The sequence below is a fragment of the Orcinus orca genome, chromosome 15 (assembly GCF_937001465.1).
Source record: "Orcinus orca chromosome 15, mOrcOrc1.1, whole genome shotgun sequence".
In the NCBI taxonomy this organism is placed as follows: Eukaryota; Metazoa; Chordata; class Mammalia; order Artiodactyla; family Delphinidae; genus Orcinus; species Orcinus orca.
Genome location: NC_064573.1, coordinates 45965487 through 45981187, shown reverse-complemented (window position 1 = coordinate 45981187; position 15701 = coordinate 45965487). Strand labels below are relative to the sequence as shown.

Below are 15701 nucleotides of genomic sequence, written 5' to 3'. Positions count from 1 at the left end.
AAGAAAAAGTTCAAACCAGTCACCAGATCCAAAATTAGCATTTTATTCAGAACGCTGGGGTCAGAGGTGTATCATTTATATTCTGGTACACAATACAGAGGCAAAGCTGTTGTCAGAAGTCTCTCCAGTTTAAAAGCTTTTTTTTTCATTTTTTTAAAAAAACACACACTTTAGTAGTGCCACCAGTGTCAGGCCACCCCTTTCGTTTCTTATGTTTCCTTTTTTTTTTTTTTTTGGTACAAATTATGTAAAACATTTGTGCTAAGAACTTTTCTCCCTCCCCAAACAAAAATGAAAATAAAAAATAAAAAAAATAAAAAAATTAAAAATTGAGTATTCTAACTACAGCTCAACAACTGAATCAAATGTCACTGTTTTGTAAATACTTTATCCATAACGAAAGATATAAACATGCAAAAAACCTGAATCCAGTCCAAATAATACATACACGTGTTCTGAAGTTTCTGCACTTCTCCATAGACTATGCCAATAAAACATTATGTACACATACCATTTTTACAGTGAAGTGGAAAAAATACAGTAAATAAAAAAGTGTACATGGATTAAGACCAAAATGTGTCTAACATTCTAGTTTATGAAAAAATTCAATTTTGCTACAAATTGGTGATATGAAAACTCCCTTTATTTGCAACCAGCTGCATAAGTTTTAAGATTTTAGTGGAAAAAAAAAAAACAAAAAAAAAACTAAAGTCTAAATCTAGAAGTAATGTACATTTTCCAATCTCATGGTCTCATCCCCCAAGATAATAAAATTGCTCCATGAGTGGTTTTGTCTCTTTAATTCCGTATTTTTAATAAAAGCAAATGCATTGTAACAAAAGCGTGTCGAAGCATATCATGGTTTAACTTACTGCTCCCACCACAAAATATTTTGTCTTTTACTTATCGTTTCAGAAATCAGTACCATTAAAGCCTTAAACATAAAACTAATTCCAATCTGAAAAAGGTACAAAAAGGCACATAAAATCCCAGTGCTTCTGTACTGTAAAATTCAAGTGTAACTGAGCTCAGTGTCTTTCCAAACAGTATTGGATCACTGATATTCCCTCTGAGCCCAAACTGGTTTACAGCCTCTGCCACAGCCTCCAGCAAGCACTGTGCTAGTAGACTACAAAGTTCAAGCCTAGCTTCTGAATGCTTTTTGGGAATATCAGTTGAAATTGTTTGTACTTGTCCAAAAGCGAAGTTCACCCTGAAGTTCAGTCATCACCTCCACCGTACATGTCGGCGAGTTTCTTGAAGCGGGGCCCCCAGTCGTTCAGGTAGTCATAATCCTGGTCGCCTCCACTACTGGAGGAGTTCAGGGAGCTCAAGGACCCGGCCGTGGAACCACTGCCTTCATAGTCAAACACTAAGAGGGAGTCATACGGCGGAGCTGTGGGATCGTTGTCAGCAGCTTTAAGGCCCTGCAGTTTGGAAGACAAGAAAAGGATGAAGAGAGGGTTACAATTAGCAAATCCACAAGCAGACACTAGTGGTCCCGTGGCATCAAACACTTGTTTTTAAGTTTCCACCTGCAGACCACCGCATTTGCAACCCAGAGAAACTGGGGTTATCACCATGTTTGAAAGTTAGACAAAAACTAACTGTTGTCTTTTCCTCTGCGAAGAAAGAACCCTAAGGAGTCTAGCCCAGTGAGGCCGAAACATACCACGGGACACGGTTCATTGGAGAATGCGTTTGACAGGTGACAGAAATGAATGGCCAACTGCCTGAAGCTGTGAGGGGGAAGACCCTAAATGAAGTCTTGTGATGCATTCCTGTAACAGTACATCGGGCAAGACCAGTTTTGAATAATTACTGGAAGAGTAAGTTACATGAAATAATACAGAAGGCTATGAAATCATGTGGTATGTGGACCCTAATCTATGTAGGGTCAGTCAGAGGATTCTGACAACAGACTGGCTTAAAAGGAATTATAGGCAAGGCAAAAAGAGAGACATAGAAATGAGTGCCATATGATCCTTGCCCTCTGTAAGCTTACAGTCTAGCATAACAAACGTTATTGTAGTATGAAATAAATGATAAACAAGTACCCAAACTATGAAGTCTAGACAAAAATTATCAGAATGCTGAAAACAAACTTCGACCGGCGATGAGAGCTACGTGTCCAAGGAGGAAGTGGCATTCTATTTGACATAAGTTTGGAAAGATGTCAAAGGAAGAAAGAAGATGGGCCAGAAGTGATTACAATACAAGGAAAGTTATTCACTAAATCATTTATGTTCTCAACAGAACATAAAATGTGAAATTAATTGATAAATTGTGATCAGGTATTATTTTTTAAGAACGGAGTGACTTCTAGCTCCCACAGGCTTTAGAAACGTCATGATCCAATATCAATACATAGTATAAACATTGAGGAAGAGGATCCTGCCAATGTAAAGTAATATGTGTATACATGGCTCTTAAAAAGAATTGGAAAAATAAGAATCAATGAAATGCTTATCAATACACTTAACTCCTGCAAAAAGATGCTTTCTTTATACATAACTCATGTATCTGAAGCTATCGTAATTCATAATTATGCTCTACAAAACTTTAAAGATTTAATACTATGTCTTTTTGCCACATACTAAGTATTTTTATACTAAAAATACTAAGTATTTTTTTCTCTATTTTTTTCCCACTTCCATTCTAGTAAGTCCAAGATATACCAATGTTAGTCTCCAAACAATCATTCTCTTTTCCCACAACTCTTAGATGTAGACATAGAAAATGGACTTGAGGACACAGGGTGGGAGGGGGAAGCTGGGACGAAGTGAGAGTAGCATCGACATACATACACTACCGAATGTAAAATAGCTAGTGGGAAGCAGCCGCATAGCACAGGGAGATCAGATTGGTGCTTTGGTATGACCTAGAGGGGTGGGATAGGAAGGATGGGAGGGAGGCTCATGAGGGAGGGGATATGGGGACATATGTATGCATATAGCTGATTCACTTTGGTGTACAACAGAAACTAACACAGTATTGTGAAGCAATTATAGTCCAATAAAGACTTAAAAAAAAATGCCGGTGGGCTTATGGTGGCTTCACTCATCCAAGACGTGATGAACTGTCCATCTTTAGATCAGTCCTTCCAATCCACATGTGTTTTATGAGTACATATATGTTTTTTATCAGTAGAAAGGAGGAGGGAGAGGGAAAAGGGCATGAAAATTAAGGTCAGAGTCAGCACACGTAGTGGTTAAGAGCTCAGACTCTGGGGCGACGCTTCGGCTCCGCACAGTACTAGCTGTGGGACCTGGGCTAAGCTCTACCAGCTTCATTTCCTCATCTGCAACTGTAATCACAGTAATAGGATCATTACGGAGACCAAATAAAATAAAAGGGACCCAAGGGCTCACCACAGTATCTGGCACTTGTTAGAGCTCAAGGAATATTAGTGATTTTTTTTTTTTTAATTTTTAAGGTTAGAGAAAAAGATTCTTGCTTTGGAATTTGAAAAAAAGAAAAATAGATGTGAAGACATAGCATTTTAGAAACAAAATGGCAGCTGCTGCACTTCAATCAAAAACCAGAAAGAAAAGTACACCCTACTGCTTCCCCATCCCAAAGTCTGTCTCACCAACAATCCTAACCTTTAATTAAACACCACTGTTCCTCTTCTCAGGTAGACTATAACCCAGACATGCCTGTGTAAAGTAAAATAAAACAAGTCTTCCTTGAACTACTTCAGTATATAAAACACAAATAATTTTGGATAGGAGTTTCTTGATCATATTTACAGAATAAGCTACAGGGCAATTCTGTTAAGACGGAGAACTGCAAACTCCCAATTTCTCAAAATTCCTAATTTCTTTTTGTGGTAGATTGTGTTACTGTCCTCAGTGATTCACCATCCTCTCCCTGTGGGTGGATCACACGCCCGCAGCACCACAAGTGCCTCTCTGGAGCCAGCTGACTTCCCTAACCCACTGTCAGGCTTGGCTACCCAACTGGCGTTGGCCAATGAATGGAAGCAGCTGCGTGGAGGAGACTCGAAGAGTCTAACATGCTTCCACCAGTCCCCTCGCCTTTCCCCCTCTGCCAGGAGACGAGCCTGCCCCAGAGGAAAGTTTTCCTTCTGCCTGGATCCTGAAATACAGAAGATATGTGAATCATGGCATCAGCACCAAACTGGAAATACGGAAAGGTGAAGACGAACTTGAAAAGGTCAATGGCAGGGCATCATGTGTGCCTGGATTCCCTGGAGATGAAAACCATGGCCTGTGCTTCCTGTGACTTAAAATAAATGCTAGACGCTCCCTGGTCTTCACCAGTGTGTTAAAGGGCCCAAGACTCTTCATCAAATGTCTATGCCACCTAATTAATTTCCTTAAAACAAATATAACACTGGTGAGAATCCAGCTCCATACTCACCACCGAGGTTCTCAAAAATATTTCTTAAAAATTTTTTTAATCTGCCCTGACTTTCTGGTCATTCTGATAGCTGTTGAATCTATGCTTTACTTATTTTTTAAAAAAGGGGTTAAGGCTATAAAACCCCTGAGAGGTCACTGTGCTAGCCAGAACATCAAACACTGCCTCAGGTTTTCATGATTACAAAAGAGCAAAACCCAGTGAAGTTTTCAAGAATTCTTAGGCAAGAGCCGTCTTTCTAGGCTGAAGGTTAAGAACTTTAAGTCCCCTCCACTTGGAGAGCACTGATTTGTATCCGAGAATAAAATATGACTGTTCCGGCTGAGGCATTATATCAATGCCGGGTAGTATTTTGGTAATTCTAAAAAGTTCATAGTCAAGTCCTGAGAAACTGATGGTGACAGGCCGGCAAGCAGGGTGAACGTACCGATAAATCTGGGAGTGGGAGGCGGGGCACACGAGCTCTGGTCCTCCCTTATGGGATTCCTTTATTTGTACGTGTGGACACCCCTTCACATGATGTGTGACACGCTGTTGCCACATTTACAAGCTAACTGCATGTGTTTCTCTCTCCCTACCTGGGTTTGACTAAATCTAGAAGAGGATGCGCTTGTTTCACCTTTCCTGGACAGGCAGAGCTTGAACTCTGGATAAATCTGAACTAGTTTCCATAGTGAACTGCCTCTGTCAAATCAAAGAGCTGTGGCCCTGGCTGAATTCTTGCTGAGCTTATATTTATAGACTTCTGATCCCATGCTTTATGGATGGAGACATGCTTCTATAGGGACTATAAAAAACCCACATTCTTGGGTGAGGGAACACACGAAGGAGGTAAGAGGAAAGAGGTCCTATTGATCCCTTACATCCAGTCCTCTATTGTCTCAAATCCACCGCCTTAGTTCAGGTCATCATTATATCCTGCCTGGACCACAGCAAAGGCCTGACTGGTCTCCCTGTCCCCAGGACTATTCCTGCTTTTTTGGGGGGTGTGCGGTGTGCAGCTTGTGAGATCTTAGTTCACAGACTAGGGATGGAACCCAGGCCCTCGGTAGTGAAAGCGCAGAGCCTTAATCACTGGACTGCCAGGGAATTCCCTATTCCTGTTTCTACTTACAAACAACTATTGGTTCCTTTTTCAGACGTTATTTGATTATTTGATGTCAATCCTCCCCACGCCAAGTAAAACTTTCTGATTGCTATCCCCTACAGCAGTGTTTCCAAAATAAGGGAGGAGTCCCCCTAGGTGTATGCAAGATGATTTTTAATTGGTGCATAGGCACTTTAAAACAATTATTTTTATTTTAAAAAAAGTTACAATTGATTAAAAGTTTAATAAGTACATCATAGATGAAGTTTGCAGACATGGAAAAAACTAGGTGTTACTCAAATGCCTGATGCCTGATGTTAGAGTAAGCTATAGGATGATGTCAAAACCCTCTGAGGAGCATTCAGTGAACCTAATCTGTTCACCCACCTCTTCTGTTGCAACTCTTCTCAATTCCAGCAACCATAACTGAATTATTCACCAAAATCTCCCCAAACCTAAAAAACCCATGTTCTTAGTGTACCTCCATGTTATTTATGCATTCATTTCCTGCTAGCTGAAACGTGATTCCTTTTGTTTAAAATGTCCCATCTCATATTTTTTCATTTAATTTCCATCCATCCATCCATCCACTGTTAAAAATGTCACTTCTGGGCTTCCCTGGTGGCGCAGTGGTTGAGAGTCCGCCTGCCGATGCAGGGGACACGGGTTCATGCCCCGGTCCGGGAAGATCCCACATGCCGCGGAGCGGCTGGGCCCGTGAGCTATGGCTGCTGAGCCTGCGCGTCCAGAGCCTGTGCTCTGCAACGGGAGAGGCCACAGTAGTGAGAGGCCCACATACCGCAAAAAAAAAAAAAAAAAAGTTTTCCCCTAACCATGACCGAGAGTAATTCCTGTGGTCTCTCTGGTCCTCTTTACTTTTATTGCCATGTTTTGGTTACACTAGATTGTGACATCCCTTTCTGCTGAGGTGGTGTTGTATTCATTTCATATCCGCTGTCCAAAACACTGCTTGACATCCAGTAAGTATTCTAGATGGTAGCTTTGTACTGTTGTCCTGGGCTTAATTTTTTCTCCTCAGCACCTCGTTCATGTTTCTATCTATACCTTTCAGAAGAAGCTAGGATTTAGGTTTAAAATATCTGCGGACATAAAAGTATACCATGATCACATGACAGTGGAATTCTGTGACTTAACGCCAACATGACTGTGTCTCCTTCTGGGAAATTCATTTTACTGAAAGCTTTTTTTTTTTTTTTGAAAAGGAGAGGTTTCTATCTGTTTTATTTACAGTTATAGGGCTGTAGAAAGTTTTTACTCCTGAATAGTAACTTGTAATGATAATACAATACTAATAATAATTAAGAGATTTTACTATGCAACAGTCACTATACCAAGCACTTTACATCGATTTTATTATTCATTCCTCACTGCAATCTTAATAGAAGGGTCTATTCTCACCCCCATTTTATGAATAAGAAAACTAGAAATCCAAGTGGTTACGTCCAAGGACCTTGACCTTGTACAAGGTCACAGAGCTGTTAAATGAGGCACCTGGATTTGAACTAAAACGCCTAACTCTTATAGGAGAAGACAAAGATATTTTTAAAAGAACATGTTAAATTTAATTAATAGGAGAAAAAAGGCAACAATTTTAAACTTCAGGAGTTTTAAACAAAGTATTCCAGGAGCACCTTCCATAAGTTTTTTAATACTATTAATCAAAAGTCAGTCCTTTAATAGAAATATGTCCTTGGTTTTTAGATTCCTGAGACAAAGAAATATACAGAATTAGTATCGTCACTGGAGGTATGCTAATATCTACTGTCGGGCTGAGATTAAATGACACTGTTGCAACTTTTCACCATCTGAAGGTCTTGTTTAAAAATCTCAAAATAGAATGAAATTCTGTGTTTAAAATTCAAAAATGTGTGATTTGTTTTACCCTACCTACCATCTGGAAACGCTATCATTTTTGAGATTTATTATTTAAATAAACAAACTAGAAAAATTTCTCATGCGTTTACCTATTCCTTACACCTGTAAACACACTCCAATTATAATCACCACTATATTCTTCTTCCTTTGGAACATTCGGTATTATGCTAAACCAAATAAAACCTGGGGATAAAGAAATCTGTTTGTATTTTAAGTGTATTTATAAAATGTGCTTGAGTTCTTTCTAGGTGACTTCCACCACTTTTAAAACTTTACCTGTATTTATTTTTATCTGTCCAATTATAGAAAGATACTGTACAAGTCTTAATGCGTGTCTTAGGTGGAAGAATCTACACAGTGAGTCTGAATGTAATCTCTGATTTAGGCCTTTGAACAGTTTGATCTCTTTGGACTTTTCCACAGACCTGACCATCACATCCCTCGACCCTCTTTTTAGTTGTTTTCTGTGACACCTTAAACGCCTTAGACTTTCTTTTTCCTGTGTCCAAAAGTAGGGCATTTCTAGGTATAGATTTTGGGTTCCCCTTTCTACTCCATATTCCTCTGCCTTACAATCACATGCAATTTCAAGGATTCAGTAGCCATTTGGGGAATAATTTCCAAATGTGATCCTTTTGTCCATTCATGTACTCACCGAACCAGTGTGCCCCACAATGATTCCCCAGGGATACACCTCTTCCACTGGACCACAGGAGGGCCCTGAGGGGAGGTAGAAGGGATGCTTGGGATAGGAGTCACGGAGGGAGGCGAGTTCTAGGTACATTGGGATGTTGCAGGATGGTGCCCACCCATACTCTGTGTCCCTGACCCTTCTTGGTCTGGTAAAGACTTAACTAATATCTAGAAAAAGGGCAAAGGACACTCCAGGCAGGAAAAACACTGTGGGAACTGGTGCTGGCATGGAATCACAAGCTGAGAAGAAATTACAAGTAGAGGTCTCTGTTGCTGGCCTGTAGGATGCAGGTAGGGGAGGGGCCTGAGATGAAGCCAGACCACCTAATAAGAACCAGATCTAATGGGTGTCCTCTGCCTGGCAAAGTAAGAGTTCAGATACTGGAACGTTTGCCTGGTACAGAGATCACGCTAGCAGCAGCGCAGGGAACTCACACAGAGAGAATCTCTGTCTAATGTCTTATCTACACATCACTGGCACAGGATGTACACACCATAGATATTCGGTAGTTATCTGGTAAATGAATAATCCTTAACCAAGCTCAAGATGATTTCCAAATGAGCCATTTCTAACAAACGCAGACAATTTTCAAAGTATGAATGGGTTGTATTCTGGAAGTTAATCTGCAAGTCAGTTGTTCAGAACAAACTTCTTCATATATGTATTCACATGTTTGCTACGACCTCCAGCCACTTTATAGACTGTGTACCTGGGCGCTGTTTTAGGAAAAGGCAATTCCAAACGGAAATTCCTACTGTGTACCTTTTCCTACTGTGGCATTAGAAGGGCTGGGCAACTGAACCTTACTAACTAGATACTCTCCTCTCTCTACTGAAAAAAATCCAGTCATGTTAAAAAAAAAAAAAAAAATGAGTGAACGCACCAGACACAAACACAAGGTACACAAAACACACAACTTGGAACAGCCAATATCCTCACTTCCTGAATGTAACCGGCACCAGTGAGAGGGAAAGCCTCCAGACATGGGCCCCAGTGAACCCCAGCCAAATGCAGATGGGTGATGCTCATGGCTGCACGCCCTACACGCCCGCCACAGTCCTTGAATTCCTTGAAACAACAGAATCTAAGAGTTACGCAACATAGTAGATGTTTAGGTTACACAAAGAAGAACGGGAAATGGCCCCCGTTTCAGAGAGAATGGACGCACTCATAAGGAAGAAATAAATACTAATAGTGACACCCCATGGTGAGGGAGAGTCTTGTAACCTTCCCAGGGGTATCAAAGGGGCTTCACAGAGAAGGGGCACTTGAGTTGAATCTGAAGGCTAAATGAGTGTCTCACTGAAGGTCAAGAAGGAAGGGCTTTGCAAAAGTTATAGTTAAACCTGTGATGCTTTTGAGGAACTACAAATAGTTCAGGGGGCTGCAGCACAGAAAGGGAATGTGGAGGGAAGAGAGGGCAGGAATCAGATTACAGACAGCCTTAGAAATGACCCTTAGTGCTTGAATTTTATCACGAGAAAAGCAGAGTGTCCTGGATGGGATGGAAGCCCACGGAACAGTGACACTTCAGGGACTGGCAGAAACATTCAGGTAAGTATTTGCTGAATTACACCAAAGCCAGAAATCTTGCTTGAAAAAAATCCAGTGCCTACACCTACAGTCAAAGGTTCACTATATCTTGAAACCTGACCACCACAGGAATAAATAATTTCTTGTAATGACGAAAGCTAAATTAGAAGTAAAATCATCAGGCACTCTTATATATTCAAAAATATCTAGTTATATATATATAAATATATATTTTATATAATATATATTAATTTTATAATATATATTATATTTTATATAATATATATGTTTTATATAATATATTTATATCATATATATTCTTGCTAATTCCCCTAACCAGGCCTATATGTATATAAGTAATCTGGAAAAGTCGGGGCATATTTTTGTACATAAAGGAGTTACCAGCATCCTGTTTTTGCCTTCTATCAGCTTTTAAATCATGTCTACTACAAATTAACCTATTACCAATTTAACAGAAGTGAACAGATAAGTTCAAAAAGTAGCATGTATTTTAGGAATAGATAGTAATGAATATTGTAAAGACAGATAAGCTAATTTTGTTTCAAAACTTTTCCTACAAACTATAAGAGCATCTAAAAATCTAAGGTAGATTGATTATGTAGATGTAATATACAACTATTTCAAGGAAGCCCAGGAAATGAGTCTTATCTGCACGAGACTGAAGGCAATATATACAACAGATGCTTTCCACTTTGTAAGGCACTGAGACCAAGTCTAATCTTGGAGATTCTGAGTGGGAGGATCTGGCCAGAGAACACAGGCCCTGCCATATATTCACGATCAATATCAATATGTATCATTTTCTTATACTAACAATAAAAATTTGAAAGAAGAATTGCAGGGCTTCCCTGGTGGCACAGTGGTCGAGAGTCCACCTGCCGATGCAGGGGACACGGGTTCGTGCCCCGGTCCGGGAAGATCCCACATGCCGCGGAGCAGCTGGGCCCGTGAGCCATGGCCGCTAAGCCTGCGCGTCCGGAGCCTGTGCTCCGCAACGGGAGAGGCCACGACAGTGAGAGGCCAGGGTACCGCAAAAAAAAAAAAAAAAAAGAATTGCAGTAAAACTGTAGACATGATCAAAAGAAGCAGTATAAATCATCTGACTTCAAAACTTAAGGATTAAGTGTAGCAGAACTCTTGGTCAGTAATGAAATAAGAGAATACCATAATAATTTTGACAGTGGAAATCATATCTGTTATATTCAACAGAGAATTAGCTGCCTCTTGCAGAAGCTCTTAAAACTCCTCAACTAGACAAGTATTTAAATCACTTACATAATATTTAATTTAGCTGCTCTTCCTGTTAATCTCATATGATGGACCTCTCGTTGGGTAGGCACTGAATTCTCACCATTTGTGGCATTCAAAGGGTACAGTGTGAGGAAAATGAACTCTTATTACATGTATCGGTGTTAATAACTGAAATTAGAATTCACTATAATTTCGTTAGCCTATTTATTACTTGTAATCTAGGGAAAAAATTCTTTTGGAGAGAGTGTGACTAATACTGATAATATATACGGATGTCGTTTACAAATGCAGAATATTAGTTGATCCGTCTCTTTTGGGCTGACCAAAGCCATCTCATCTGTTCTCTGTTACTGAAGCCACATTTCCTTTTGCATAAAGTTAGGAAAAAGAATTGTGTTTTAATGAACTACATAGCTGTATTCCCAGCAAGTTGTGGTCTCCATAGTACTAACTGTTAGCATAAAATGAACACCCTTATAAAAAAAAGTAAGTCTCTCTTTGCACCTCATTAATAAAGTCACCGATGTCCCCAGGGTGCGGGGCTGCAGATCGAACCGGGTACTGGGGCTCAGCATGGATGGGTCTCTCATCCAACCGTCGGATTCCGACCGGCTTGATGGCATCTGGCTCCACGGTATCAGGCTGCTGGAGCTGGCTCAAATCATAGTCCTGCAAGAGACAAAACCAACACCCCATGGGAGACGGGCATTAAGATGGAAAGTTACCACCTCTGTTTTTAAACTCATAACCAGAATGCATAGAAATGAATGAAATTTAACATAATGGAAAAGTTGCCACTAGGAGCTTTTCATGTTATGATTAAATATTTCTTTCACGCAGCTCTTTCTTCTGTGTTTTTCATTTCGACAGTCTGTGCGCCATCTGCTTTCCTATGTTCCTCATCAGTTTCCAATGGGAAACAGCAGTGAGATGAGGTCCCACTACAAAGTGACTAAAAAACCGACTAGAAAATATAGTTGTACCATAGAAGTAAAAGTACTAGCTTAATGTTGAAGGGGTTCAGGACAGCTACCCCAAACTATGGCATCGTGGCATATTAAATATCTGAAGCTCAAGCACTCTTTTTAAAAACGGCAGAAGCAGGAACGTCCCTCTGACTCTTCCCACCTCACCCTTCTTCCCTGAAACAGGTCGTAACGTTCCCATGTGAAAAGCCCCCTCCTGGACCAGGAGAAGGAAAGTCCTCTTCATCATCAGAGACTAGGATTTGGGACCTAGAACTCTGCACAAACAAACCTTTCTTTAATGATAAAAGAATTACGTGTTTATGATATAAAACTCAGAAAATAAAAAAGCTATAAAGAAAGAAATCTCATCTGTAATTCTGCAATGCGGCGGTCATATTTGGGTGTATTTTATTACTATAATGAAATGTTATTTTTTAAAAAAAAATTTTTATTGGAGTATAGTTGATTTACATGTTGTGTTAGTTTCCAAGTGAATCAGTTATACATATACATATATCCACTCTTTTCTAGATTGTTTTCCCATATAGGCCATTACAGAGTATTGAGTAGAGTTCCTTGTTCTATACAGTAGGTCCTTATTAGTTATCTATTTTATTATATACAGTAGTGTGTATATGTCAATCCCAATCTCCCAATTTATCCCTCCCTCCCTTACCCCTGATAGCCATAAGTTGTTTTCTACATCTGTAACTCTATTTCTGTTTTGTAGATAAGTTCATTTGTACCCTTTTTTTAGATTCCACATATAAATGATATCATATATTTGTCTTTCTCTGTCTGACTTACTTCACTCAATATGGCAATCTCTAGGTCCATCCATGTTGCTGCAAATGGCATTATTTCTTTTTCTTTTTTTACGGCAAACCTTCTTAAAATAACCCTTAACTTCCTAGTTACTTCACCATTTACTACTCTTAGCCCAAACCCTTTGTCTTGTCAATTCTTTACAAATTTACTGTTTCTTTGTCTAAAGGGTATAAGCTCTTCTTGCTCTGGTCACTTCTTCAGGTCTTCATTCTCTTGTGAAGGTCCCCATGTACAGGTAAAAGTTCAATCAAACGTGTGTGCTCTTCTCTTGTTAATCTGTCTTTGTTGGTTTAATTTTCAGACTCAGCCAGGGACCTGAGGAGGGTCGAGAAAACTTTTTCCTCCCCTACAATGTTATATTGCTTTCATATTAAAAGAAACTGTTGCAAGTGTATTTTCCTTTACTTAGAGGAAGGCATTAGTTCATCAAGGTTTCAAAACCACTTCACTCCTCCCTCCCTTCAGTGGTCTAGAGCAGGGGTCCCCAACCCCCAGGGCACAGACCAGGCCCCACAGTAGGAGGTGGGCGGCGGGTGAGAGAGTGAAGCTTATCTGTATTTACAGCCGCTCCCCATCGCTCTCATTACCACCTGAGCTCCGCCTCCTGTCAGCATTATGGTGAGTTGTATAATCATTTCATTATATATTACAATGTAATAATAATAGAAATAAAGTGCACAATGAATATAATGCACTTGAATCATCCCCAAGCCATCACCCCACCCCACTCCGGTCCGTGGAAAAATTGTCTTCCACAAAACCGGTCCCTGGTGCCAAAAAGGCTGGGGACCGCTGGTCTAGAGTCTGCCAACTATTGTTGGTGGGTCCAGTCTGATCTGTGGCCTGTTTTTCTTGAAGAATGGCTTTTACATTTTTAAAGGATTATTTAAAACAACGGTAACAATAAAGAAGACAAAGAATATTCTACGGAGACTATATGTGGCCCCCAAAGGCTTGCTATCTAGCCCTTTAAAGAAAAAGTTTTCCAACCTCTGGCCCAGAGGTAAGAAGCCAGGGAGTGTGGATTCTCTTCTGGTGCAGTCCTGTGGGAATGTCTTGGAAATACAGCCTGTTCACTTTGAGAGGCAGAGAAGAACTTGGGAAGAAGGATGCTCTGGACATTGGTTGGACCTTCAGAACTACTTTCAGCTTTAGCATCAGCCAGCTGGACAGGAATGTCCAAAGACACTAACTATAATGTGGAAATGCATCAAAATTTTAGGTTTGGGCAAATACTTTATAGTTTTCAAACCTCTAAATTCTGGTGATATAAAACGTCACATCCCCAGCTTAACTGAAATTCTCTAATTCACTGTTGATATTTACAGAAAGTACAGATTTGCTGGTACTCTTTTTAGTTCAGGCTTCATCTCTGTCTGAAACCAGCTCAAAACTGTTTACAGTTATCTCTATAGTGGTTTTGATTCATTCGACGCTTGAATATTTACCATGTTCTGGCAATGCTCGAGATCCTTTACATGTGTTTGCTCATTTAATGCTCTGAACAACACTGTGTGACGTTAAGTTTTATTATTCTCATTTAAGAATTGAGGAAACTGAGTCTCAAATCACCCAAGTCATCTGTCGATGGTTCCATATCTACTGAGACACAGAGACAGGCTCTGACTTCAAATGGATTAGACTCTAAAGCCTAGCTCCTGGCGCAGGCATCTGGGAGGGCGAGTCAAGTCCCAGCTACAAGGTTGGATGGATGAGGGAGAAGGGGCAGGAATGTGAAGAATGATTAAAACAACAAAGGAGTCACTGACATTCAACCCACTATGTACCAGGAGCTATACCAGCCTCCTGTAAGTGTCTTCTCACTGATACTTCTCCTTTCTTCTTTCTGAAGAATGCTTTATTACCATAATTTTAGATGAAGAAACAGACTCGGAAAGGTTGAGTAACTTGTCCAAGGTCACACAGCTGGTATTCGATTGACATGAGAATCAAAACCAGGTGTGTCTGACTTCCAAATGTCAATCTAACACTGAGCTGTGTTCGTTGAGACACCCTAGTTGTTCTGACAACCCTCCCCTAAACAACTCTTAACCAAGGGCTTCAACTAAGCTAACGAGTGAAGGCACTCAGGAAAAGCTCCTCCTCTGAGGGATGTACAAGGTGTTACGGGAGGGGAGGCAGGCACACAGAGTAGGACAAGCCAGAGTGGGATGTACGGTTGGTACATCGCCAAGTATAAAACGCTCAGAGAGGGAAAGAGCGCATTAGGTTCGAACCTTGAATGACACGTGGGTTTGGGAGAAAGGACCATTCTGGTGGAATCAACAGCGTGAGCAAAGGCATGGGGATGCTGTCTCCTTTTGTGAGGGTAGAGTGTTTCAAAGCACCCATACAAAACTTGAGTGAAACACCTTGATCTTGCACACATGGGCTCCATTTAAAATTTTATAGGACGTGTGAGTTATTTATAGACTATCTTAAAGCAGAGGCACATAATGGTATGACAGACGGGAAAGCCTTTGAAATGTTAAAATGTTATACAAAATAAAAAGAGGGCTTCATTTAGAGAATTCTGAATGCTTACATATGAAGAAGCATCGTTTTCCAGGTGATGTTTAATTACATAACTACCAAGCTTAACACAGGGGCTTAACTATGAGTAAGCGTGTCTTCTGACAATGATGGAAGCTTTTTTTTTTTTTTGGCGATATGCAGGCCTCTCACTGTTGTGGCCTCTCCCGTTGCGGAGCACAGGCTCCGGACGTGCAGGCTCAGCGGCCATGGCTCACGGGCCCAGCGGCTCCGCGGCATGTGGGATCTTCCCGGACCGGGGCACGAACCCGTGTCCCCTGCATCGGCTGGCAGACTCTCAACCACTGAGCCACCAGGGAAGCCCGGAAGCTTTTTGTAGAAAGGGAAAAACAGACTCTAAGTACAGGGATGATGACAGTTAATAAATATTTTTACACTGAGGGTGAAAAATGCTCTATTAGGTCTCAATTACATGAAATTAAGTAATTGAATCTTATGCTTGAGGACTGTCTTTAACCTGGTGACACATTCCTTGACCGTCCTC

General features: G+C 40.5%; 1 protein-coding gene across 2 annotated transcripts in view; it reads right to left on the bottom strand.

The window, feature by feature from the left end:
* Positions 1-200: 200 nt before the first annotated feature.
* Positions 201-15701, bottom strand: part of CDH2 (cadherin 2) — a 215623-nt gene continuing 200122 nt past the window's right edge. For both annotated transcript variants that reach the window (XM_004273726.4, XM_004273727.4), the window contains 2 exons: positions 11373-11537; positions 201-1427 (listed from right to left, as the gene is read on the bottom strand). In XM_004273726.4, coding sequence (XP_004273774.1) covers positions 1221-1427; positions 11373-11537 — 372 coding nt within the window. In that variant the 3' untranslated portion in view covers positions 201-1220. The remainder of the gene's footprint in view (positions 1428-11372; positions 11538-15701) is intronic.